The 24,952-nt window shown below is 34.2% G+C and overlaps 2 protein-coding genes across 7 annotated transcripts; one reads left to right on the top strand and one right to left on the bottom strand.

The window, feature by feature from the left end:
* The first annotated feature begins 6,370 nt into the window (after positions 1–6,370).
* LOC149475115 (uncharacterized) lies at positions 6,371–11,716 on the top strand. 5 transcript variants are annotated; one of them, XM_089713773.1, is made up of 5 exons: positions 6,418–6,436; positions 6,535–6,697; positions 7,814–8,107; positions 9,819–10,004; positions 10,637–11,716. In XM_089713773.1, exons 3-5 carry the CDS (start codon positions 7,819–7,821, stop codon positions 11,440–11,442), a joined length of 1,281 nt encoding a protein of 426 aa, XP_089569899.1. In that variant the 5' UTR covers positions 6,418–6,436; positions 6,535–6,697; positions 7,814–7,818; the 3' UTR covers positions 11,443–11,716. The 5 variants fall into 5 exon arrangements, with proteins under 5 accessions (XP_089569901.1, XP_089569899.1, XP_089569898.1 ...); XM_089713775.1 differs by lacking the exon at positions 6,535–6,697 and having other exon boundaries at positions 6,371–6,436; XM_089713772.1 differs by lacking the exon at positions 6,418–6,436 and having other exon boundaries at positions 6,443–6,697.
* A 3,660-nt stretch (positions 11,717–15,376) lies between these two features.
* On the bottom strand, positions 15,377–23,628 carry LOC149475114 (uncharacterized). 2 transcript variants are annotated; one of them, XM_089713945.1, is made up of 3 exons: positions 22,276–22,351; positions 15,996–16,084; positions 15,377–15,547 (listed from the first exon to the last, which is right to left on the bottom strand). In XM_089713945.1, exons 1-3 carry the CDS (start codon positions 22,349–22,351, stop codon positions 15,377–15,379), a joined length of 336 nt encoding a protein of 111 aa, XP_089570071.1. The 2 variants fall into 2 exon arrangements, 1 of the variants encoding a protein (XP_089570071.1); XR_016318136.1 differs by lacking the exons at positions 15,377–15,547; positions 22,276–22,351 and adding an exon at positions 23,432–23,628 and having other exon boundaries at positions 15,575–16,084.
* Positions 23,629–24,952: the final 1,324 nt, after the last annotated feature.

Genomic DNA, 24,952 nt, shown 5'->3' with positions numbered 1-24,952 from the left:
ATTGCTGCAAAAAAGAAAGGTCAGCCTCAGCGTACCTAAGTAACTCAATCATTATGTCAAGACGAGGAATTATATTTGCCAAATGCTGCATATGAGAGGCTAGAAGATGTATATAACAGTATGTTGGCATATGTACAGCGTACTATTAAAAAAGAAAATATAAGATTTGGTGCATTAACAACAGATTTGTGGACAGACCAATTTAGACGACACAATTATATAACCTGCACTATCCATTACATTTCCCATGAGATGAATCTTTTGAAATTCACGTTAGCTACTCGAAAATTCACGATAAAATTCAAAGTATTTTTGCTTACATTTCAGATTCCACAAAAAGATATTGTCCTTGTGACTGACTCTGGCAGTAATATGAAAAGAGCCGCTGATTTACTGAATAATATTTAAATTATGTGAAATTATTTAAATTTGTCTTCATTCTAGGTTGTTGGATTGACCTTGGCATGATTGCGAACGGAAACATAGACCAGCATTTGAAAGTTTGTTCCAACAATATCTGGACGGCTGAGGTCTTAGTTCCCCTCATTGAAAAGCATGTTGCTAAGGGGACAACAATTCACACGAATTATTAGCGAGCATATTATTGTTTGGGGTAACATGGGTATGTTCATATAGAAAGTTAATCACTCAGACCCAGACAACCCATGTTGCCCCTGAAGGGAATCATACTCAAAGAATTGAGTCCTAGCGGCGAGTTGTAAAACATTTTTTTTTAAAAGATAATTATAACCTACCAGCAAACTTCGGTGATATTATCTATACTAATAATATTATAAAGCTGAAGAGTTTGTTGTAATCTCAGGAACTACTGGCCCAATTTGAAAAATTCTTTAGTTGTTAGATAGGCAATTTATCAGGAAGGCTATAGGCTATATATCATCACGTTAAGACCAACAGGAGCGGAGCAATGCGGGTGAAACCGCGGAACACAGCTAGTTGTAGAATATATTATGTGGAGACGCTGAGTGGAAGAAAATAAAATGAATCCATTCATTGCCCTCATAAATTGTATCAAACATGTATATTTGAATAAATAATTATTAAAAAAAAATGTTTTTTGTATGCATATTGCACACAAAAAGTCACAGAACCAAATCTATCCACCCCTTTATACCTCCATATTGAGTTGTTTGATAAAAAGATGATTCATACCTTCTAGAATATTCTTGCTTTCTTAGGACTTAGTTCTCGTACCTAGATCCCTACTCAGACTACATGGATGTTCAATAAATTGATGATATTCCATGGAATTTGCACCATAACTTGAAACAACAAACATATAATAATAAAAAATATTCACAAACAACAGAATTTCATTTCAACTGCAAATCTTTCTGTTTTTTCAATCTGCCTTCGAATTTCGAAACATAACCAACACTTGTACAAAAAACACAGCCATGATCTGTCTACGGCCATGGAGGCCATGATGCTTTCGACTTAAGTTTTTTTTTTTCTTTCAAGAAGTTTATGGTGGTGAAGAAATTACCCGTTAAAATAAAATGGGCAAGCGTGTTATTAATAATTAAAGTTTCACATTTTAAATTATTCAAAAAGCTATTTGGCTTTACACCTCAGACATAAAAAATTTAAATAATCAAATGTCAAACAATCACACAATAGATTTTATAAGTCAAATTGTTAAGCGTCTTATTCACGGTCAATCCCCGACGTACGTCGGCTCAAGGCCGCGGTGCTGGATGTATCCTACTGACGATCGTGCGCGCATCAAGCATGGCTAGGGTTGCCAACTTTTATTTGAAGAAATAGAGTATATCTGATTTTAAAGGAGGTAAATAAAGAGTAAATAAATATTTTTAAAAATGTATTTTTTTGTACTTTTTGCAGTAACTAAGAATTTTTCATTATTTTTAAATGAATTACCTATATGAATCCAAACATTCCAAATCTAAATTTATATATTTCAAGAGCTCATTTTTAATTAATTTTTAATGAAGCTCGGTTTCTCTCTTCCCGCCACTTCACATTCATGACCGAAAAGACTCTTTCAGTAAATGCTAAAGTGGCGGGCCGCGGGAACAGAGAATATATAGCTAATCATTTTTTTTTAAACAAACAAATTGGTCAAGATATTTTTTTTTTAATAAATTGCCATTTTCTGCAGTGGACTTTTTCATAAAATCTGTGTTATTCAACAATTCGCCTTGGAGTTCTTTTAAAATAATAACTTCTGAATATAAACTGTCCATGTGTACAAGGTTGATCCAAAAGTAATGATAATTGGGATTTCCTGTGTACATAAAAATCAAAAATAACCGTTTCTTGCTTGCTCATGTACTCACTAAGTTATCACAAAAAAATCATATCAATAGGCCACGTTTCCAAGTATTTACATTAATTTCTGTTGGCAACACTAATCTGCTGTACGTCCGCGCTATTCACTGTCCATCTGCACGACGTTCGCGGTGGTGGGGGTGCTTGCTGGATGAAAAGTTGGTCGTGCACATCCAGCAAGATAATAATGATAATTATTGACGTACGTCAACGCTATTCACTGTCGTTTTGCGTCGTGCATCGTGTATGACCTTGGCGGGACGTACGTCAAGATGGACCGTAAATAAGACGCTTTAAATTAAATTTGAGAGTTGCCATTAAATAAATTCAGTGTAAACTCTATATAACGTCACTTAAGGGACCGTGCATTTTTCGACGTTATAGAGAGTGGTCGTTAAATGGAGAGAAAGGGAATTTTGCATGATTGGTCCCGAGACAGGAATATTATTTTGACATTGCCTATGATACCATGTTATCATCGCTTGATCAAGGTCTTCATATTGAGGTTTCTTCAATTTTTTGGCAGATCGTCCATTTTCTTCGGCATGCAGAATTTTTCATTATTTTTCTACGACTGCATTTCTGAGAATCTTCGGTATGTCAGTAAAAAAGAATGTACACAACTACATTTTCATTGATTTCGGCAACTTAGTCAGTACAACCTAGTCCTAGTTCCTAGTGGTAATGTCTTATTGTGGTCGTTAATTAGAGTGAGCGTGATGCTATATGGAGTGTATTATTGTATAGACAACAATATAAACATATAAACCAACCAGTCGAGAAATCTTGACGTTATACGGAGTTTGACGTTAAATGGAGTGTCGTTATATAGAGTTTACACTGTTATTACATTGTCGATGGGTGATAACGTGATGATAACCTTGTATTATCTGTTCATGCCTTGTTTCTGTGTGGACCAACGTTGTGCTGTGGGTATTTTATTATGATTTACATCTGAGCTGAGGTATTTATTAAAATAGAACAAATTGCATGTTATTGTTTGTTGTTTCAATTATAACATACAATCTGAAAACAAAAAATTTATATGCGTGTACTAGAGTACACACGTAAGAAGTGAAACTTCTTTATGATCTTAAAAATGTCACGAGTATGGCGTAACGCAAAAATGTCACGCGTACGGCGTAACGCAAAAATGTTACACTAAATTTTTGTCCAACCCCGATAAAGAAGTTTCACTTCAATAAAACTTACATTAGGTATAAAAATACGTTCGTGAAAGTTTCAACGCTTCAAGCACAGATAATATACTACTTTGTACTAGGTTTCAAGATAAAGAAGCTATGCAGTACACGAATAATCCAATACTAAAATAATAATAGTTTAAAAAAAACACGCTTTTTATAGAAAACCGAACTAAAAAATAGAAAATTTTATCAAATTAGTGTATTGTCATCAGTCCTCAATAAATCTACAAAGTTTGAACGAAATCTGACCGTTTAAAGTGGGTCAAAATCGCGCCCAAAGAAGTCGGTTGCAATCAAACATACAGGTGAAGCTAATATAAAGCGTGTAAAAATGAATTAATAATTTTATATCTGTGTAGTGTGTGTACTGTAAACTGTTTCTCTGTCTACGGTGTCTGTGTAGGACGTAGGTACAAGAGTATTAGCACAGTATTAGGCTGTTTTCCAATTACAGAGCATAATGCGACTCAGTGGCGCACAATGCCGAATTATGCTGATGCTTAATTGGAACGTGAAACGCACCAGCAGGTTGCGCTGTTCAGTGTGGAAAAAAAATATTCTAGTTAGCAATAACCTCATTAATGTGTAAATGAAGTGGTATAAGTACATAATAATTGGTTGAAAAATATTTACGGTTATTTTCAGTAATTTGGATTTTGATTATTTCATTAAGATTTTTTCAATGTTTGTACCTTCATCCATACTTATATTTATTTTTTTAACACAATTTGAATTAACTTTGATTATTTCGAAAAAACTACAATGAAACGAAAGCTTTAAATTTTTTTCCAACAATTAATAATTACTAACGATAAATCGATTGCACGCATCAATTCACGCGCATTAAGCGTCTTATTTACGGTCCATCTTGACGTACGTCCCGCCAAGGTCATACACGATGCACGACGCAAAACGACAGTGAATAGCGTTGACGTACGTCAATAATTATTATTATTATCTTGCTGGATGTGCACGACCAACTTTTCATCCAGCAAGCACCCCCACCACCGCGAACGTCGTGCAGATGGACAGTGAATAGCGCGGACGTACAGCAGATTAGTGTTGCCAACAGAAATTAATGTAAATACTTGGAAACGTGGCCTATTGATATGATTTTTTTGTGATAACTTAGTGAGTACATGAGCAAGCAAGAAACGGTTATTTTTGATTTTTATGTACACAGGGAATCCCAAGTATCATTACTTTTGGATCAACCTTGTACACATGGACAGTTTATATTCAGAAGTTATTATTTTAAAAGAACTCCAAGGCGAATTGTTGAATAACACAGATTTTATGCAAAAGTCCACTGCAGAAAAATGGCAATTTATTTAAAAAAAATATCTTGACGAATTTGTTTGTTTAAAAAAAATGATTAGCTATATACTCTCTGTTGCCGCCACTTTAGCATTTACTGAAAGAGTCTTTTCGGTCATGAATGTGAAGTGGCGGGTAGAGAGAAACCGAGCTTCATTAAAAATTAATTAAAAATGAGCTCTTGAAATATATAAATTTAGATTTGGGATGTTTGGATTCATATAATTCATTTAAAAATAATGAAAAATTCTTAGTTACTGCAAAAAGTACAAAAAATACATTTTTAAAAATATTTATTTACTCTTTATTTATCTCCTTTAAAATCAGATATACTCTATTTCTTCAAATAAAAGTTGGCAACCCTAGCCATGCTTGATGCGCGCACGATCGTCAGTAGGATACATCCAGCACCGCGGCCTTGAGCCGACGTACGTCGGGGATTGACCGTGAATAAGACGCTTTACTTTTTCTAGTGCTCGATAATCGATTGTGCGAAGCGTTGCTGTAGTTCAAGTTCATAGAGTATATTATATTATACGGGAACTGTAGTTGGAACATTCAACGTTAAGCATTATGCCGCATAAAGCGTCTTATTCACGGTCAATCCCCGACGTACGTCGGCTCAAGGCCGCGGTGCTGGATGTATCCTACTGACGATCGTGCGCGCATCAAGCATGGCTAGGGTTGCCAACTTTTATTTGAAGAAATAGAGTATATCTGATTTTAAAGGAGGTAAATAAAGAGTAAATAAATATTTTTAAAAATGTATTTTTTTGTACTTTTTGCAGTAATTAAGAATTTTTCATTATTTTTAAATGAATTATATGAATCCAAACATTCCAAATCTAAATTTATATATTTCAAGAGCTCATTTTTAATTAATTTTTAATGAAGCTCGGTTTCTCTCTTCCCGCCACTTCACATTCATGACCGAAAAGACTCTTTCAGTAAATGCTAAAGTGGCGGGAACAGAGAGTATATAGCTATTCATTTTTTTTAAACAAACAAATTCGTCAAGATATTTTTTTTTAAATAAATTGCCATTTTTCTGCAGTGGACTTTTGCATAAAATCTGTGTTATTCAACAATTCGCCTTGGAGTTCTTTTAAAATAATAACTTCTGAATATAAACTGTCCATGTGTACAAGGTTGATCCAAAAGTAATGATAATTGGGATTTCCTGTGTACATAAAAATCAAAAATAACCGTTTCTTGCTTGCTCATGTACTCACTAAGTTATCACAAAAAAATCATATCAATAGGCCACGTTTCCAAGTATTTACATTAATTTCTGTTGGCAACACTAATCTGCTGTACGTCCGCGCTATTCACTGTCCATCTGCACGACGTTCGCGGTGGTGGGGGTGCTTGCTGGATGAAAAGTTGGTCGTGCACATCCAGCAAGATAATAATAATAATTATTGACGTACGTCAACGCTATTCACTGTCGTTTTGCGTCGTGCATCGTGTATGACCTTGGCGGGACGTACGTCAAGATGGACCGTAAATAAGACGCTTTATGCGCTCTAGTGCTGTAATTGGAAAACGGGGATAGCCGATAGTAGTTTGACAAGGTTCTAAATTTAAAAAGTGTTGCACAGGTAAAAAAGCTATTTGTTCCGTTGTTCCTGCTAATTTACTAGTTTTTGTAAATTAAATTGTAATAATTGTGTTCATTTTAAAATAAGTAGATTAATAGTGTTTTTCAGTCATTTTCATTATACCGTTCAGTCACAACTCACATGTTCAGTCGGTAACAATTCGCTAAGAAATAATAAGTACCTACTACCTAGGTGTAGATTATGACAGACAATATTTTTTAAAGCAGTGATACGGAAGTGGTTTTGTAATAAATTGTAAAGGTAAGAGTTAATCTAAGGTCTTAACTCTTAATTCTGAATAGTACCGTGTACCGTACATGCTATTTGTATTTTTAAGTTTAACGAAACCCTGAAACGTTCACCTTGTGTTTAAAATATTTTAGTTTGTAGGTAAGTATATAAAAACCTAGATAATTAATCTAAACCCTATAAATATGAATCGTCATAAACTGATACAGTTGCGTTAGTATTTCTATCCGAATAGGTTTTATTCGCCGTGTATTTTTACCGACTTTAAAGAAAGACGTAAGATCAATTTTTGAAGTTTACGTTTATTTTTAACTCTAAAGTCTAAACAGTCGTAAGGTATTTTTAGCATTTTCGAAGTGAAGTTTAATTTAGTATAGTTTTTTTAATTATCAGATAAATATATTATAGTTTCAATGATTTCAACTCAGTAATGTTCATAATATTATTTGTTAAGAGTTACCTCAATTCTGGCAAACCATTCCTAATAAAACAGCAGTTTTCATATCTCTAAAACAATTTTTCATGTTTGTCATATTCAAAGTATTATCAAGTTCAGTTCAGTATTATCCTACCACTTAGCCTAAGATGCACTAAAAATACTAAAAATTTATATACACAATATGCAAATAGAATGAAAGATTTTTCTATGGCTGTTTGGCGTGGTTGGTAGTGGCCCTGCCTTCCAAGCCAGAGGTTGTTGACTCCCACCCGGGGAAAATATTTGTGTGATGAATGAAATGAAATGTTTGCTCTGTGTTTGGGTGTTAATTATCTATAGTATAAGTATTTATTTAAAATTATTTATGTATGTTTATCAGCCATCTGGTTTCCATAACACAAGCAAAAGCTTAGTGTTTCCATAACACAAGCAAAAGCTTAGTATGGGATCAGATTGTGTGATGAAAATGGTCCCAAAATATTTATTTATTTTTCACCCTTATTATATTCAAAAAAAATTTAATCAAATTTCAAATTTATTTATTTGTTTCACAATTTTTACAACTCATATAAATTTTAGTAAATCCCTGGTTAACCCACTAGGAAAAACCTGTGCGGGGTCAACCAGTGACCTCCGTCGGCTTAGCATAATATTTTTAACAATATGATTTTAACATATTGTTTTTACAGATACAATGTCGTTAAAAAGCAAAACTCGTTTATCGCCAAGAGCTATGCCCATGGAGGCTGTTGTAACTAGATTCAAATCATCGCAATTGAAAACAAAAAAAGACAAGCCTTTACAGAAAAAGTTGAATAAAACTAAATCTCCGTCAAAGAAAAAAGTTATAGAGAATATAGAGTATTTTCCAAACAAATTGAAGAGAAGAATGGATGTTAAAAAGATTGTATTATTACCGAAATATGATTGTAAAGTTGTAGCTGGTAAATGGAATAAAAGGAAGCCATGTGTACCTAGAAAAGGTTTGTTTTAATACATCATATTATATTATTTATTTATTTATCATTTATTCAGGAAATTATTAATTCTTAAGACTAAACAATTTAAAAAATACTTACTTACTTAAAAACTAAAATTACATTGACATATATAAAAAAATAAAAATAAAAAGCAATATTCCCTGAAAAGGTCTTGGCTCAGCACAATGCCATAGTTCTTTGAACCATGACGCTGGTATTCTGCCAAGACCCGTTCGAGGAAGTTCAGCGTACCAAACATAAATTAATATAATATGTAGATAGTATGAAATAATAATATTTGTGTATATAATAGAAATAAAGTATAGAAAATATGATTAAAGAAAAAACATATACATAAAAGTGATATGAATAAAATAAAAATATAAATAAGATAATACATAAAATAACGACAGTGTGTAGAAATAAAACGTGAGAATATCATAGTAATAAAAAGAAAAGATTTCTCGTGGCAGCCCTAAGTCTGTGCGGTGTGGAGCGAAATACTTAAATATAAATCTATTTTTTACTTTGTGTATCAAGTAAATGGGCTTTGTACAATTTTTTGAAAGAGTACTTTGAGCACACTTGTTTAATCGGCTAATAATATTAGCTTCTTATTAAATACTAGAGGTCCGCCCCGGCTTCGCCCGTGGTACATATTTCGCAATAAAATGTAGCCTATGTCCTTTCTCGGGTATCAAAATATATCCATACCAAATTTCATGCAAATTGGTTCAGTAGTTTAGGCGTGATTGAGTAACAGACAGACAGTGTTACTTTCGCATTTATAATATTAGTATGGATTAGCTTTGACCGCCTCCTTGGTACAGTGGTTGACGTGTGAGCGTAAAACCGAGGGGTCCTGGGTTTGATTCCCGGTGGAGACGAAGAAAATAAAATGTCTCGGTCTGGTAGGACACAGAAGGCTGATCACCTACTTGTCCCTAAAAAAATTCGATCAGTGAAACAGATGTATAATGCATCTGCCCCTTACCCCACTAGGGGTTCACTTTTATATTAGCTTCATATGTATGTTTGTAACCAACTCCCTTAGACTCGATTTTGAGCCACTTTTAACACTTATCAAGGTTGGTAACAATACAATAATTTATTCAGTGTTTTTTTTTGTTTTTACAAACTAAATTAATTATTTTATTTCTTAAAAAGATACTTAAAATATAGCAAAAATTGTTAAATTCACATATTACTTTTAATAATTTCTAAATTATAGTTTTTCATTTAATTTAGTTTTTTAAATTGGCAGTTTGAGCTAGTATTAACATTTTTTTACTATCAAATATAAGTGCAATCACTAAATATAAAAGTAGTCATCTGTTGTGTCTGTCTGTTAGCGATAAAATCAAAAACTACTGCATCTGTGATCTGTTTCTCTTCAACTTTTTAATATTATAAATTTAATAATCGACTGACCAGATCAGTTGGTAGTGACCCTGCCTTCCATGCCAGAGGTTGTGGGTTTGATTCCCACCCTGGGCAAATGTTTGTGTGATGAACATAGATGTTTGCTCTGTGTCTGGGTGTTAATTATCTATAGTATAATTATTTATTAAAAAATGATATATGTATGTTTATTAGCCATCTGGTTTCCATAACACAAGCGAAAAGCTTAGTATGGGATCAGATCGTGCTGTGTGTAAAAATTGTCCTGAAATATTTATTATTTATTTATTTATAAATATTCTATTTTTCACAGAAACGTATAACAATCAATATTACAACGACATTCCTTCACCAGAACATTTACAAAAGGAACAAACAATATCGGAAATGATAAATTTAATAGAAGACACTGGGAACTTTGACGATGATGATCTGATGGAAGTTTTGACTTGCCCAAGTCCTGTATGGTGGGAAGATCCACCTGATGGTTATGTTGAAGGTAAGAGAAAACAATTAATACCAATAATTTATTTATTTATTTACTACTAGCTTTCCACCCGCGGCTTCGCCCGCGCAGTCAAAGAAAAACCCGCATAGTTCCCGTTCCCGTGGGACTTCCGTGATAAAACCTATCCTATATCCCGGGGTAAAAAATAGCCTATGTCCTTTCTCGGGTATCAAAATCTCTATACCAAATTTCATGCAAATTGGTTCAGCAGTTAAGGCGTGATTGAGTAACAAACAGACAGCCAGAGTTACTTTCGCATTTATCATAGTAACATTATAGTAATAAGTAATATTAATATCAATAATTTATTTATTTATTTATTCAAACAAACTTACATGTGAATTAGAAAAAAAATATTTTTTTTACGATTTGTCTCAAAAAAATGAGAAAAAGGCGACCATGGCTACAATTTAACTTTATTAATATACTAGCTTACCGTCCGCGGCTTCGCCCGCTTTGTCTAAAACCTAATAAATGATATACTAAAACCTTCCTCTTGAATCACTATCTATTAAAAAAAACCGCATCAAAATCCGTTGCGTAGTTTTAAAGATTTAAGCATACAAAGGGACATAGGGACAGAGAAAGCGACTTTGTTTAGTTATTAAATTTTTATTTTCCAGATCCCATATCTCGACTCACTCCGGAATTAGTTAATACTAAGCTACACGAAGAATCAAGTAAAGAAAATAAAGTGAAGGAAGAAATAAAATTTGAAGAACCAATTAAAAAAGACACATCTACTAAAATATTAGTAAATCAGAAACCCCTTATAGATATAAATATAAAAATAAACGATCCCAAATTTATTAAAAAGCGCGGCAAATTAGAATCTCTGTTAGGTAATTTGAAAGATAAAATTAATAAAGAAACAAATATAGTTGAAAGTGATGAAAAATCAAATAGTTCAGATTTAATAAATACATCCTTAGACGAAGATTTAATATTAACTAGTTTGGAGAATATGGAAATTCCAATTGACAATAATGTTAGTAAAGTTAATGACACTGAAAAATTGAATATAAAAACAGAACAAAATATACAATTAGATGTCAAAATAACTGAAAATTCAAAAGATAAAACATTAAATAATTCACTCAATGATATTAAAAATAATGTTTTAAAAGACGCGTCGTTAAGCGCGCTAAAATATCTAGAAACGGATACGTCCGACTTTGTCACAGTATATAAAATTATTAACAATGATACCGTAGATAATAGAGATACAGAAAAAAATGGGCAAATTAATTCTTATTTCAAAAATTGCAAAAATGTTCGGCGACAAGCAAAGAGAAAGATGGAGGAAACAGATAAAAAATGTATAGTTGTCTCTGATAAGGAAACTGTCAAATATTGTTTAAAATGTTCCGCCATTTTTGATACGGAAGACTGTATTTATTGTATGCAGAAAATTAAAGCTAACTCGTGATTTTTTTTTTAATTAAATTTACGTACTTTTTTATGATAAACTGTAGATTATGTATCGAACAATAATTGTGTTTGAGGTATATCTCAAACAATGTAATTAAAATTCTGTATTTTGTTTCAAAAAATGTTCGTTTCAAACTTAATGGCGGTTCGGAAGTTTGCGAATGCGTTAACGTTCCGGTAATATCTAAAATTGTTTTCTGCGCATCAGATCGTTCAATGTTTCGAGCCGCCATTAAGTTGAAATCGTATTGTAATTGTTATAAATATTTTTTTAGAAAAGCCTGTTATTACGCATTTGTAGTTCATATTTTTTAAACTTTCTCATTTTTAAAGCATTTGAATGCTAGAAAATTAAATACGAAATTGTATTATACCAGTATATTATATAGTATACTAGCTTTCCGCCCGCGGCTTCGCCCGCTTTGTCTAAAACATAATAAATTATATACTAAAACCTTCCTCTTGAATCACTCTATCTATTAAAAAAAACCGCATCAAAATCCGTTGCGTAGTTTTAAAGATTTAAGCATACATAGGGACATAGGGACAGAGAAAGCGACTTTGTTTTATACTATGTAGTGATTATACTATACCTCATTTTATAATACTTATAAGTAAGAATTAGGATAACAGAAAATAAATGACGGTTTATATTCGAAAAAGGAGGGTATTGTATGTTTATTAATAAAATTAAACTCTCAAATTACACTCTTCACATATCTGGCAAATATCTTCTTCGTTGAATGAATGAATGAATGAATACTCTTTATTGTACATACACAGAAATACAGTTTGTTACATGGTTGAGATAACTTAACTCGTTGTCTTCCTCTTCGCATTGCTCTCCGTCGCCTGCTTCTTGATCTGGTAAGTTATTTAATATGTTTGAATAGACATTCAAATCTGGCAGATTTGGCCAATTTTCACCATAATGGCTCGTAAGAAGCTTTCCTACGTCTCGAAGTTTCAGAGGTTTAACCTCCACACCCCTCGGAATAATGGAATCCCGTATCATTTCGGTTTTTTGACGTGACAACGACTTATAATTCGATAGAGCCGGCTGCACGCACGAAAAACATGACTCATGCGGCGTTACCTCGCTCTGAGGCGTTCCATGTAAGGCTTGAAGTGCGACCGAGAGCCCGGAACGAGCGACAAAGAAGCACAATCGGACATTGTCACGTTCAACTATCGTCAGTAAACCGACTTTACAGACAACCAATTTTTTTAACAACTTTGCAGATGCTTTTTGGTACTCCTGTATATGAAGTGAAAAAAATCTCCCCACGTACATTTCCAGCTTTTTTGGATCTTTTCAATATAAATCATTGTGAGTAACTGAGCGGTTGTTTTTAAGACTTCGTGAACGCAGTTTTTCCAGTTATATATAGGTATGCTTGTCAGTTTAGTGACTATAGTAAATTGGCCAATAATTGCAGCATACTCAGAAGGTGAAGTAATTACTTCTCTTTTACGTATATCTTTTTCGATATTGCCGAAAATTCTGTCTGCGGGCATGAAAGAGTGCCCTGTTACAGGAAACACCAATTTCATTTTTTACAGACCTGTTCTCTAAAAGCCAACGAGAACACATAGCTAATATTACGCTATTTTTGTTTTGTCCGCCACATCCGTCTCCCACCAGACGAATGTGATTTACATTTGTCAGATCACTTTGAATAAGTGTATGATAAACAGCAGATGCTATTTCATTACTTCCTTTAAAGTGCTCATTCTCAGTCCAGATATAAGAATGAGAATTATCTTTATTCAAAGGGTCGTTAGAGGACCCTCGAATAATTGCAAAATTGTAAAAATACAATTGCCTACTATAATAGCAATTTTGAATGTTCTGGACATTGGGTAGTACCAATTTTTTTTGGCAGTCAAAAGAATATGTTGCCATTCTTTCCTTTTTTCTCTTAGCAAGTTGAAAAATGCTTTCGCCCTCAGCACATGTATTCTTTTCTCTGTCATTAATTTTACTTTATTTGAAGAGTCTCCTTCTGTTTTGATTTTTTCAGATAACTCGATGCATAATTGAAATCCGTATTGAAAATCGCTCGGAAATACGATAACTTTACAGCACTGTCGGGGTTTTGAGATTTACATTTTGTATAACTTTTTTATATTGAGTTCGTTGGGTAAAATTTTCGTTGACGAGTCGAACTTCGGCAATAATGTGCCTCAATGCAAGTCAACGATTTTATGAATCTGTGAACCGATTGCCTGAGAGAAGCGTACTTTTGTGTTTTGTGGTCACCACCCCACCCCTTCTTTTACTAGCGAGTTGTCCTGTAGACCAGAATGTCTTCATGACATACTGCACACGATATTTGGTTATTCCGAGAGTTTTCAAAAATACTTACACACTGGCACAAATTGTTTATTGGCATATATTGCGTACTAGAACATTATCTGCCGTTCCTTATATTTTTGGTTGGTCGTCTGCGCTGAATTGGTTTTGCAGAACAGCATTTTAATATTATAACATCCTGTTGTTTTTTTATTGGCTTTTCGGAAAATGTCTTATGAAATCTCAGGAGTCTTTTAACTTTAGTTTCGCGCATTGATATTTTTTTGTGTCATGTTTGCACGTGTGTGTTCAGGTAAACTCTGCGGCGACTACCTGTAAATAATTTGTTTAAATTATCATACGCTTTAAAATTAATGGAGAAAAAAAAATTATAACTTCTTCAGAACGTAGACTGCAGAGAATGTGTGCATAAAGACATCTCTCACATACAATATTATATTTAATCTTTACTAATATTTTCTTTCTTACTTATTATACATAAATATATGCTACACAAAATAAATTTTATCAATCAAAATTTTAGATAATGTTTGAAAATATCGTAAAAACACAACATTGCAGTGCATCACTAGTCGGCACTAACCTCTCTTTTTTGCCAAATTAGCCTTCCATTTCTCAGGATGTTTTTGTCGTTTCCTGGCCTTTCCTGGTACAGCTTCTTTCACAGGCAGGCAGGTATATAATAATTTTTTCATCCAAATATGTAATGGGTACTAGATTTTGTAAAACATTGATTCTTTTTTGTTTTTGCATATAATCGACGCTGGAAACATTCCATAAACATTTGTGCAACTTATATTTTTCAATAAACCTCGTAATCGTTTCACGATCCATTTGTTGACGTGAAAGACAAGCTCATAATGCTAATCTGCTGTACAGCAAGCCTATTCACGATCGAGCACGCACGATGCAGGACCACTCTGACGTACGTCCGCGCTATTCACTGTCCATCTGCACGACGTTCGCGGTGGTGGGGGTGCTTGCTGGACGAAAAATTGGTCGTGCACATCCAGCAACATAAAAATTAATAATAATAATTATTGACTTACGTCAATACTTTCACTGTCGTTTTGCGTCGTGCATCGTGTATGACCTTGGCGGGACGTACAGCAAGATGGAGCGTGAATAAGGCGATTTAGATACCGAATGATGGGTGAAACTGTTTACGTACTATTTGAGTGACGCTTCCAAAGTATAATAAAAAACTCAAATGGTTGGATATAATCTTTATTCAATTAAATAAGTACACATTTTAAACTCGTCACAATCAGCAATTATATTATAAGTAAATCTATACTAATATTATAAAGCTGAAGAGTTTGTTTGTTTGAACGCGCTAATCTCGGGAACTATGTCCGATTTGAAAAATTCTACCGGTGTTAAATAGCCCATTTATCGAGGAAGGCTAAAGGCTATATATCATCACGCTGAGACCAACAGGAGCGGAGCCACGCGTTTGAAACCGCGCGGCACAGCTAGTAATACATATTTGGAATCAATACTCGCTAGTTCTTTGACCAGGGGCAAACAGATCTATTTTTTTCAGGAATGGTTATGCCTGCGAGGCAGAACTACTTAATAAATATTATAGCTACGTTCATCACGGGCTTTATAGTCAATATCCATGGTCTAAAGCCAATATTGTCGCAGAAACATCGTGCAGGCTAGGTTCGGTTAGGAAAATCGTGACTCTTCTGAAGAGGCTGGCATATGCAACTTGCACTGTCGACAGGTCAACAGCCGTGAGGTTGACACATACGAAACTTATCATTTGGTTCTTTTCGTGCTGAAAAAATAATTATTTTGGTATATTCATACTGATATTAAAAACAAATTCAACACATGTACTTATTGATAATGGGTATTATAGAAACTATTATTGGTATATATTTGTCTTCCGTCGCTATCGCTGTATAGATGTTTTTGATAATAGCAGAAGAATCAAGAAAGATTAACATTTACTAACTAACTACATTCTTAATATAATTATTTTGATATACCTAAGTTATCACATATAAAGTAGTTTCGCAATCTATACGGTATACCACAACTAATTTAATGTATCTATACTAATATTATAAAGCTTGTTTGTTTGAACGCGCTAATCACAGGAACTACTGGACCCATTTGAAAAATTATTTCGGTGTTAACGTTGACGTCGTTATGTATCAAAGTATTATTATCTGGGAATTAGTAAATACAATATATATAAATGAAAAAATGTTTCAACTTACGGGTAATGTCACATTATAAAGAGTAGCGCCCGCTGGTATAACATGTTTTCTATTGTAGAAAAGTTTAGAATAATCCCATGTTGGATCACCTGAAATCATAGATATATTTCCTACTAGCTTTCCGCCCCCGGCTTCGCCCGCGCCGTCAAAGAAAAACCCGCATAGTTCCCGTGGGATTTCCGGGATAAAACATATCCTATATCGGTATATAAAATCGGATAAAAAGAAGCCTATGTCCTTTCTCGGGTATCAAAATATCTCCATAGCAAATTTCATGCAAATTGGTTCATTAGTTTAAGCGTGATTGAGTAACAGACAGACAGACAGAGTTACTTTCGCATTTATAATATTAGTATGGATTCATTTAATCTTAATAATAAGCAATATTACGTGAAAGCTTATGAGGATGGAGGCATGTATGTTTGTTTGTTCTTTTCACGGGAACTATCGCGTAACGAATTTAGATTATGTGCTACCACATGAGCTGTACTTGCTTTTGCCAGTAGCTTCGTTCACGGGTGAAACCGCGCGGCAAAACTAGATAGTAATTAATAAACGCGTAAGTACCTATGTATGTAATGTAGATGCCATGGGCTCAGGTACTAAAAGTTGTTTATTTGTTGAGGTCTTAGCTAGCTTCATAATTTGTGTCAATTTAAGAGAATCCGTCGTGGATTCTGGCAGAACCTTCTTATTTTTTGCTCGTCTTGTGCACTCTCAGCATACAGAGACCGATCAGACGATTTTCACTCATCGTGGAATGATGTCACGTCTTGAAACGCCGTAAAGTACTAGAAGATCTTTCAAGTCGTATTTTACTGCACAGTAAAACAGCAAGCGCAGTTTTTATACTCTCCTAAAACATTTCTGAAGCTTTATCAGTTCTACCACTTCCATGTCTTTCAGAGCTTTCGTTTCCATATTTTTTTCTTTCCACAAGTGGAACCACAGTTCAGCCTCGCTGAGGAAACTACCACTTTGTTTTTTTCAAAAACGCTTACAATGTCATTTGCAGCATAAGGGCCAAAGATCAAAGAATAAGCCGGTAAATTGTTCTCCGAGAAATACTCTTCCAACGACATAATTAGCTAGTCTAAGGCAATGATTAACGATCATTTCCAAAACTGGGTACCTATGTCTCAGGAGGATTTGCAAGGTGCGTCTGCCTTTTTGCGATGCGTGGCATTGTAAAATCAACTTCTGCGTCTGCGCTGAGGCTCAGCTATGAATCTGCCGCTGTGATCATCCACTTTTTCACGATGTTTTTTATTGTGCGTATGATTCTGGAGCAAGTCAATGCTTTTTTTTACATTAACGATCGGTTGAAGCAGTGCGGAATATTTTGCAATAAGGTAAACAGAGACCGTAAATTCTGAATTAATGGCAGTCCATTAATTATAGTTGAAAAGCCACTTTTCTTGTAGCATTGTTGCTTTCTTTCGAAAATGTCAAAAGTGCCGTGGTCATTTGGATATAATTTTCTTTGAAAACAGCAACGCACTTAACTATATTTATCGTTAAATATACATGTATATTTTTTTTATTTCATTATCATTTTATTTTTGTGACCAGCTTGTTTCACATATGATCGGTAAGCTAGGCACGTGCTTATGACTTTGAGTTGATTCTCGAAATAATTTTAAATTTTTTTTTATTGTGCCGAGTGTATTGCGAATTGCAGGGATTTGATTTATGCCATGAATGGCCAAATTTAGTTTGTAGCTGGCGCAGTGTAAAAACAGGGTTTTTTTTTATATTTTTCTCCTATTATCTTTTTAACGAAAACATCTTTCCCGGACATTGTGCAGGAGCATCCCTCATAGCCTTGCCCTACACACTTTTTTGTATCCAACCCCACGTTTTTAAAAAGTTATCTATTGTATTGGCAATTGATTTGGCGTCCATAGCAATTAGTTCGACGAAGCCTAGAAATTCTTCGTGAATCAACATCTTTTCTTCGTCAAAAAATCTGACAGCGATGGAAAGTTGCTCTTAAGCTAGGCGTCCATTAGGGACGGATCGGGGCGGATCGCATCGGAACGGGCTGCGGCGCTGTTATGCTCTTGCGTCCATCTGTACGGGGCGCGGCGGACCGCCTCAGCGGATTTTATCTAACAGACGTGTTTTCGTGCTTGGACTGACATCGCGCTACCATGGACAGCTCCGACGAAGAGATGTTATGGTTTCAAATCAATTGAACAATATCTAGTACAACAAAAAAAAGAATTATTTAAATCGGACTTATACTTTTGGAGATATGCGTGGACAAACATACAAACACTTTTGAAATTTGGCACAGGTCTTTATTAGAAGCTGATATAGATTAACATATCCAAAAACTGGGCATTTCTGGAAAACAATAATACATACATACGGGTCGAATTGATAACCTCCTTTTTTGAAGTCGGTTTTAAAAACCTAGAATTTAAATGAATTACATATTTAATTAACTAACTTACGTGTTGAAATTTATATTTTTGGTTTTATGGCATTCAAATGCTTTTTATATTTTTATAAATTTATAACTTACGTGTTTAATTCAAAATCTGTGCTATTTCTTGCCATATACAATTCATGCGCCGCTGCTCATCGTCTCCTAGATCATACAGTTCTCTATACTTTTGCACTATAGAAATAAGCAGTTCTTCCTTCATTTTCGTTTATTTTTTAGCACGGCACGTGCGCTCACATCCGCCTGCCTGCGTCCACTAGGCGGATCGGGGCAGGTCGCAGCGCACCGCCGGCAGAAATACGCCTGCGAAGCGAGACGCCAGCCATTAGACTGCGATGTCGCAGCTCTCGTCTGCTTAAATACTATAGGCATGTGTTTTTTTTCCCAGCGTCTATGATATCATCTCTGATGACATTTCCAGTTATATTTATTATTTCATTTTTAATCTGAGTTGACATATATGTTGTATTTCTCGTCAGAATCATGTGCAAGTTCTCCTTTATCGCTAAACTCAATGTAAGTTCCATTAGGTCTTCAAACAAACCTTCAAGCTTCATGAAGGTTCTTGCTTTTACTGGCAGATCGTTGGTACTTGACTGCGATGTCGCAGCTCTCGTCTGCTAAAATACTATAGGCTTACTATAGGCATGTGTTTTTTCCCAGCGTCTATGATATCATCTCTGATGACATTTCCAGTAATGTTTATTATTTCGTTTTGAATCTGAGGTGACATAATATATTTTGCAATCTTTGTCAAAATCATGTGCTCCTTGTGTTACCTTCAAACTTCATGAAGGTCCTTGCTTTTACTGGCAGATCGCGGGTACCACAAAAAATCGGTATCTATTACAGATGCAACATTTTTAAGCTATTGCATAGCTTCTATCGCGGGCCTTGAGCGCGGGGACTGACTCCAGAAATTCCGTAACGAAAAAACCTCACGCTCCCCACTCCGACGGGCACGGAGGTGTGGCTTGAAGGCATAGCATACAAATTGCAATAGCTTTACCGCGGCAGTCCCCGAGTGCCACACGTCTTTTTTTTGTATCGTGTACTTATGCTTTTTTGATGAGCACTAACTAACGGCACATCCACAGGCATATTGTGCTCGAGGCTCACTGAAAATCGGTGCTGCGATATTTTTTTACGTCACAGATGTTCACCGAGTGTGGTATAAGGTTTTTTTAGATTGTTTTCGTAATGTCTTTGTGAGGCTATGTGCCATTGACTACACGTTTCTCTTTCTTTCTCTTTCCTTTCAGTTTGGCAGGATTTGCTTGCCAAGGACAGCATCCTTGCCGACGTCATAACTTGTAGGAGGCACCCAACAGTTCTTTAAAATATCAAGCGACCAAGGAAATTACTGTTTAATGATTTGTAAAATTATTATGTGAAAATAAATTATTTGAATTTGATATTTTTGGTTTAATGGCATTCATATGCTTTATAAATATAAATTTATAGAGAATAGAAAAAAATATTTATTTATTTATTAAGACTTAGTTCTGTTGCTGTGAAGAAAAGAAGTTTGTATTGGAGCTGTAGCCTGTAGGTCCTGATAGATGTATGCTTGTAAAATGGATTTATGTTCGTTACTCAGTTAGGTTTGCCAACCGTACTATAATATACAGGGTGTCCCACTGTTGGTATACTAAGCTCAAAGGAGGTTATAGTTTTGCATACGCTGAGTACGTAAAAAATAATTTAAAAAATCCAGACGCATTTTTTTTCAAATAGATGAATTTTTAAAACTCTATGTGTACACCCAAAACAAGCAACCTGCCCAACTTTGCCACCAGCACGTGAGCTATAGTTTAAGATTATGTTTTCATAGACAAAATGCTCATATTAGAGAAGCAGTATATGCCGGCTGCGCGAAGCTAGAGAAGAAAACATGGATTTTCAGGAAAAATTTAGCAAAAAATTTTGGACCCAATTTTTTTTTAAGTATTTTTTACGTGATCAGTGTATGCAAAACTACAAGTTCCTTCGCGCTTAGTATACCAATAGTGGGACATCCTGTATAGTATTGTACTATATTTCGGGTACTGTTGAAAACATATACAGGGTTACTTGTAAAACACCAGCAACCTCGCAGGACAAGATAGCTAACATCATAAGTAACAACATATTTTGTTCTACGACTTTTGATAATTTGTTAGATTTTATTTTCATACAAAAATAAATATTAATTTAATTTTCCGTTGAATATTATAAACTCTACGCGCATCCCAAAAATAACGTAAACAAGAAGCGAACGAGAGGGGGAAGGTTTGAACTTGACCTATCTGCGACAGTCAGCGCATAGACTTACAAATGTTAGGAGAGTACAATAAAAGCTTAAAAAATCATTTAAAAATAATTTATTGCGTTATGCCAATAGTCGTAGAACAAATGTTGTTACTTATGATGTGAGCTATCTTGTCCAGCGAGGTTGCTGGTGTTTTACAAGTAACCCTGTATAGTACGCAAAAATACTATATTTTCAACACCGACAAATGTAACAAACAAATCCTTCATTAAAAAAAAATAAGAACGCGCCTTTTAATTTTTAATATGGCTGTCATATAACCTATTGCGCATCTACCATTTCTTTGATGAGGTCCGCGAACATACCCGATAGGCGATAGCGTGTACAACAACAACAACATCACAGTCATAGATGTGTATAATATTAGGTCAATTTTAAAATCGGCCCTAGAACAACGTAAAAAATATATTTTTTTGGTTACGAAACCAAAAAAATGATGCAATCATTAGAAGCAAAATCCCCTACAGAAAGTTATGGAAGAATTCAAAATATTTTTTTGTTATTTCTTAATAAATGGTTTGATTTCGGTGAAAGCAATTGGTTACTTAAAATCCAAAAATTAAATTTTAAAAAGGAGATTTCCTTTAATGTCTATGATACAATATTAGCAGTTCTAAATGTACAAGAAAAATTGAGTATCCAAATGGACGACCTGAAATAACTCTGAAATAACGATATTGAATATAATCTTTGCTAAAGTAAAAGACTGTAGTGACTTTACTGACTCTACAAGCTAAAAATGGCAGCATATTTTAAAAAATACTGTAAATGACTTACCAAATTTATTTAAAGTAATTTCATACCTGCTCTCTATTCCCGCCACTTCGGCATTCACAGAAAGGATATATTTTCGGTTATGAATTCGAAGTGGCGAGAAGAAAGAAACAGAAGTAGTGTATCATTAATAAAAAATGAGCTTTTGATTTATATTAATTAAAAAATTGAATGTGATTGTGATAAAGCATATGACACTTTCCCAAATTTCATCATAATTTTGCCTTTGAAACATAGCAGATATACATAGTTAGTTACGTATCACTAATAAAAAAAAGTCCACGGCGTCTGTCTGTCCGTCAGCGAATAACTCCAAAAGCACCGATTTTCATTCCTTTCTAACCAATATATAGCGCAGTCCTCGAGGAAAGGATTAGTTAATAATTTTTTAACGATATAACACAGATGAAGCCTCAGGCCGGTTGCAGAGCTTCACCGAAGTGCGTACGTCAGTCGAGCTTGTGGAAATACGCGTGCGTATGGTCAGTCTAGCTATGAACGGTTCAGTAGGAGTCTGACATAACCGTACTGCTGCCCCCGAAGCAGTCGGTATTCATGAGAATTTCCTCACGTAAAAAAAAAAGCTATGAACGGTTTTATGAATTTCCATACATATGACAAGCGCGACTGACGTACGCACTGATGGTCGGTGAAGCTCTGCAACCGGCCTCAGGTGGAAAAATATAAAAACAATGGAATCATTCAGCTGATTCAGAAACAAAAAACACTTAAAAAATCATTACCGAACGAAAAATCACAGTTATAGTTCTCAGAAATAACTGCGCCGAATAAAAATAAGCACAATACGTATTCCTTCATATCGTTCTTCTTCTTCGAATGTACTCCTGAATCGCAATTAGCAAAGTATAAATAGCTAATTACAACAATTTTATGTTACAGTCATGCATTTTCTTATTAATTAGTTCTACTTTAAATTACAATTGGACACATCATAATTCATATTGATTTATACTGACAATAAACGGTTTTTGATAAACTTGTTTTTTACTTGTGACCTTGGGGTTATTAATAGTGAAAAAAGTAAGGAAAAACAAAAATATTGATGTGAAATGTTGTAAATTTAACATGCTTGTCATAAATGAAGCGCACGAAAGAGCGGATTTATTTCATTGTCCCTCCCATGAGTGAATTCGCAAGGGTGATATTACAGTTAAGACGCGGAATAGAGTAAAACCCAGCTCTAGCCGTCTTTTGTACTGTTTCCTTCTTATCCAAAAGATTTATCAACTAAATAAAAAATACATTAAATTTCTACATATTCTTGGCTCAAAATTGGTAAAAGTATTTTGTTATTTTATTGAAATAAAGTTCAATTAATCTCCTTCCAAAGAAATCCCAGAAATGAGAAATAATTAATAATTATGTAGCTATACCGTGCGTCTCCTCTGTTAAAAAGTTCTTTAAATTTTCTATTTCTATGCTAATTTATGAATGTAATTTTAATTAAGTAACTATTTAAGTTTATGCTGTAAAATAAAATTGTATTATGTCGCATTGTCCTGAAATGGAATGGGTTGTTTTTTTTTTAAATAAATAAATGCTTTTCTGAATTTCTGTGTTTTCATTTTAGTACCAAACCTATTTTGTAACACAACTTGGTAACAAATAGTTTTTATAGTTTTGATGTAAGTACTAACTTAACCCATTATACTTTTAAAACAAAATATGTAGTTCATATTTTAATATTTTACCTTGTTTTCCTAATATGTAGGTATGTCTAGTAAGATGTAGATTAAAGAGATGTATTTAGGCAACTGATGTAATAAATTCTAAGTAGATTCTCTATAGCGTATAATTTTCATAGCAAGTTCATTTGCAAAGCAAGTCGGTGAAAATTTCCTACTTGTACTGTATATGTAATGTAATGTATTGATGTACCTTAGTTTCTCTGTCACGCAAAAACAACTGACAGAATACAGTCTGAATTAGTACACAGGCTACTTTTTAACACGCGTAGAAGTCGCGGCACGTTAAGTCTAGCGGTGACCATCAATGTTTTACGGCAAGTTCGCCTTTATTTCGTTCAAATAGATCCCCTCCACTTCAAGGTCAGCGCTAAACTTACGTGCCGTGAGTTATATGTTAGCTTCACCTATATGTTTGTATGTAACCGACTCTTTTAGACATGATTTTGACCCACTATAAACAGATTTCATTAAAACTTTGTACACTTATCAAGGATAGATTGAAAATGATTTTATGATTTTGTCTTATTATCTTTGAATGAATGAATGAAAGCTTTATTGTACACACCAAAATAATGAAATAACATTAAGTAAAATATACATAAATTGCACAATAGGCGACCTTATGGCTACAGAGCCATCTCTTCCAGGTAACCCAACCAAGGAAAACAGTAACAAAGAACGAATACAAGTAGGTGGTGCATACCAAAGCAATATATATATCTTTACTAGCGGTTCGCCCCGGCTTCGCCCGTGGTACCTACATGTTTACGTTTTTTTTCATAAAAACTATCCTATCTCTCAAGTTGGATCGAACTGCACATGGTGTGCGAATTTTATTATAATCGGTTAAGTGGTTTAGGAGTCCATTGAGGACAAACATTGTGACACGAGATTTATATATATTAAGATTAGAATCGTCAGAATTATATTTCATTAAGGTGTATTTACATCAATCGAACATAGAGCTAGAGCGAGAGCATTCTCTCGTGATCTTTTAGTTTAAAAAAAACTCGTGTCCAGTGTTTTTCAGTATTAGAACATTGCATAGAATCTTTTCGAACGCACTAAGAACAATGAAAGAATGCTGTACGCCTGTTTACAACTTTACACTAAGAGAATTTGGCAGTGGGGTTAGAATGAGCATTTGCTCGTTTGATGAAAATGCACCGTTATCGTATGTGTAAGAATGAGACTGAGATGTATTTCAGTTTTTTCTGTGTAATAGGTACTTATCATCCGGGCCTCATACGAGTAAAAATTTCCTTCAGAAATTTTCTTCTATTTATATCTTAGATCATTAAGTAATGGATAACACACGCAGGCGTTTCCCCTTTTGCCGAGGTATAAGATTATTCGAATCGAAAAATCTTATGCTTTCATAAAAACTAGGGTAAAAGTGGGATAGATGCCCCACTTTTTGAAATAGCCTTATAATTTTAAAAACATGAATCATATACGAACACTTTGTATGAATATAGCTAGGTTAATTATCTGTTTTGAATTACTATATATATTTTTAATCCTATCATTTATAGATAATGTGTAATAAATATTTTTGTAGAACACCTTTTTTGAGGATAGATGCCTACCTAGTTGGATAGTTGCCCCACCATGAAAATACTAAGGAGGATAGATGCCTGCAGAGTGGGATAGATGCCTTACATACTCTATAAACGCGAAATCTAATAAAATTTATATGATAAACCAGCAA

The sequence above is a fragment of the Colias philodice genome, chromosome 31 (genome assembly GCF_061535455.1).
Source record: "Colias philodice isolate Cphi_HAF_F1 chromosome 31, ilColPhil1 Martin Lab GWU primary, whole genome shotgun sequence".
In the NCBI taxonomy this organism is placed as follows: domain Eukaryota; kingdom Metazoa; phylum Arthropoda; class Insecta; order Lepidoptera; family Pieridae; genus Colias; species Colias philodice.
This window is presented reverse-complemented; position numbering and strand designations above follow the sequence as displayed.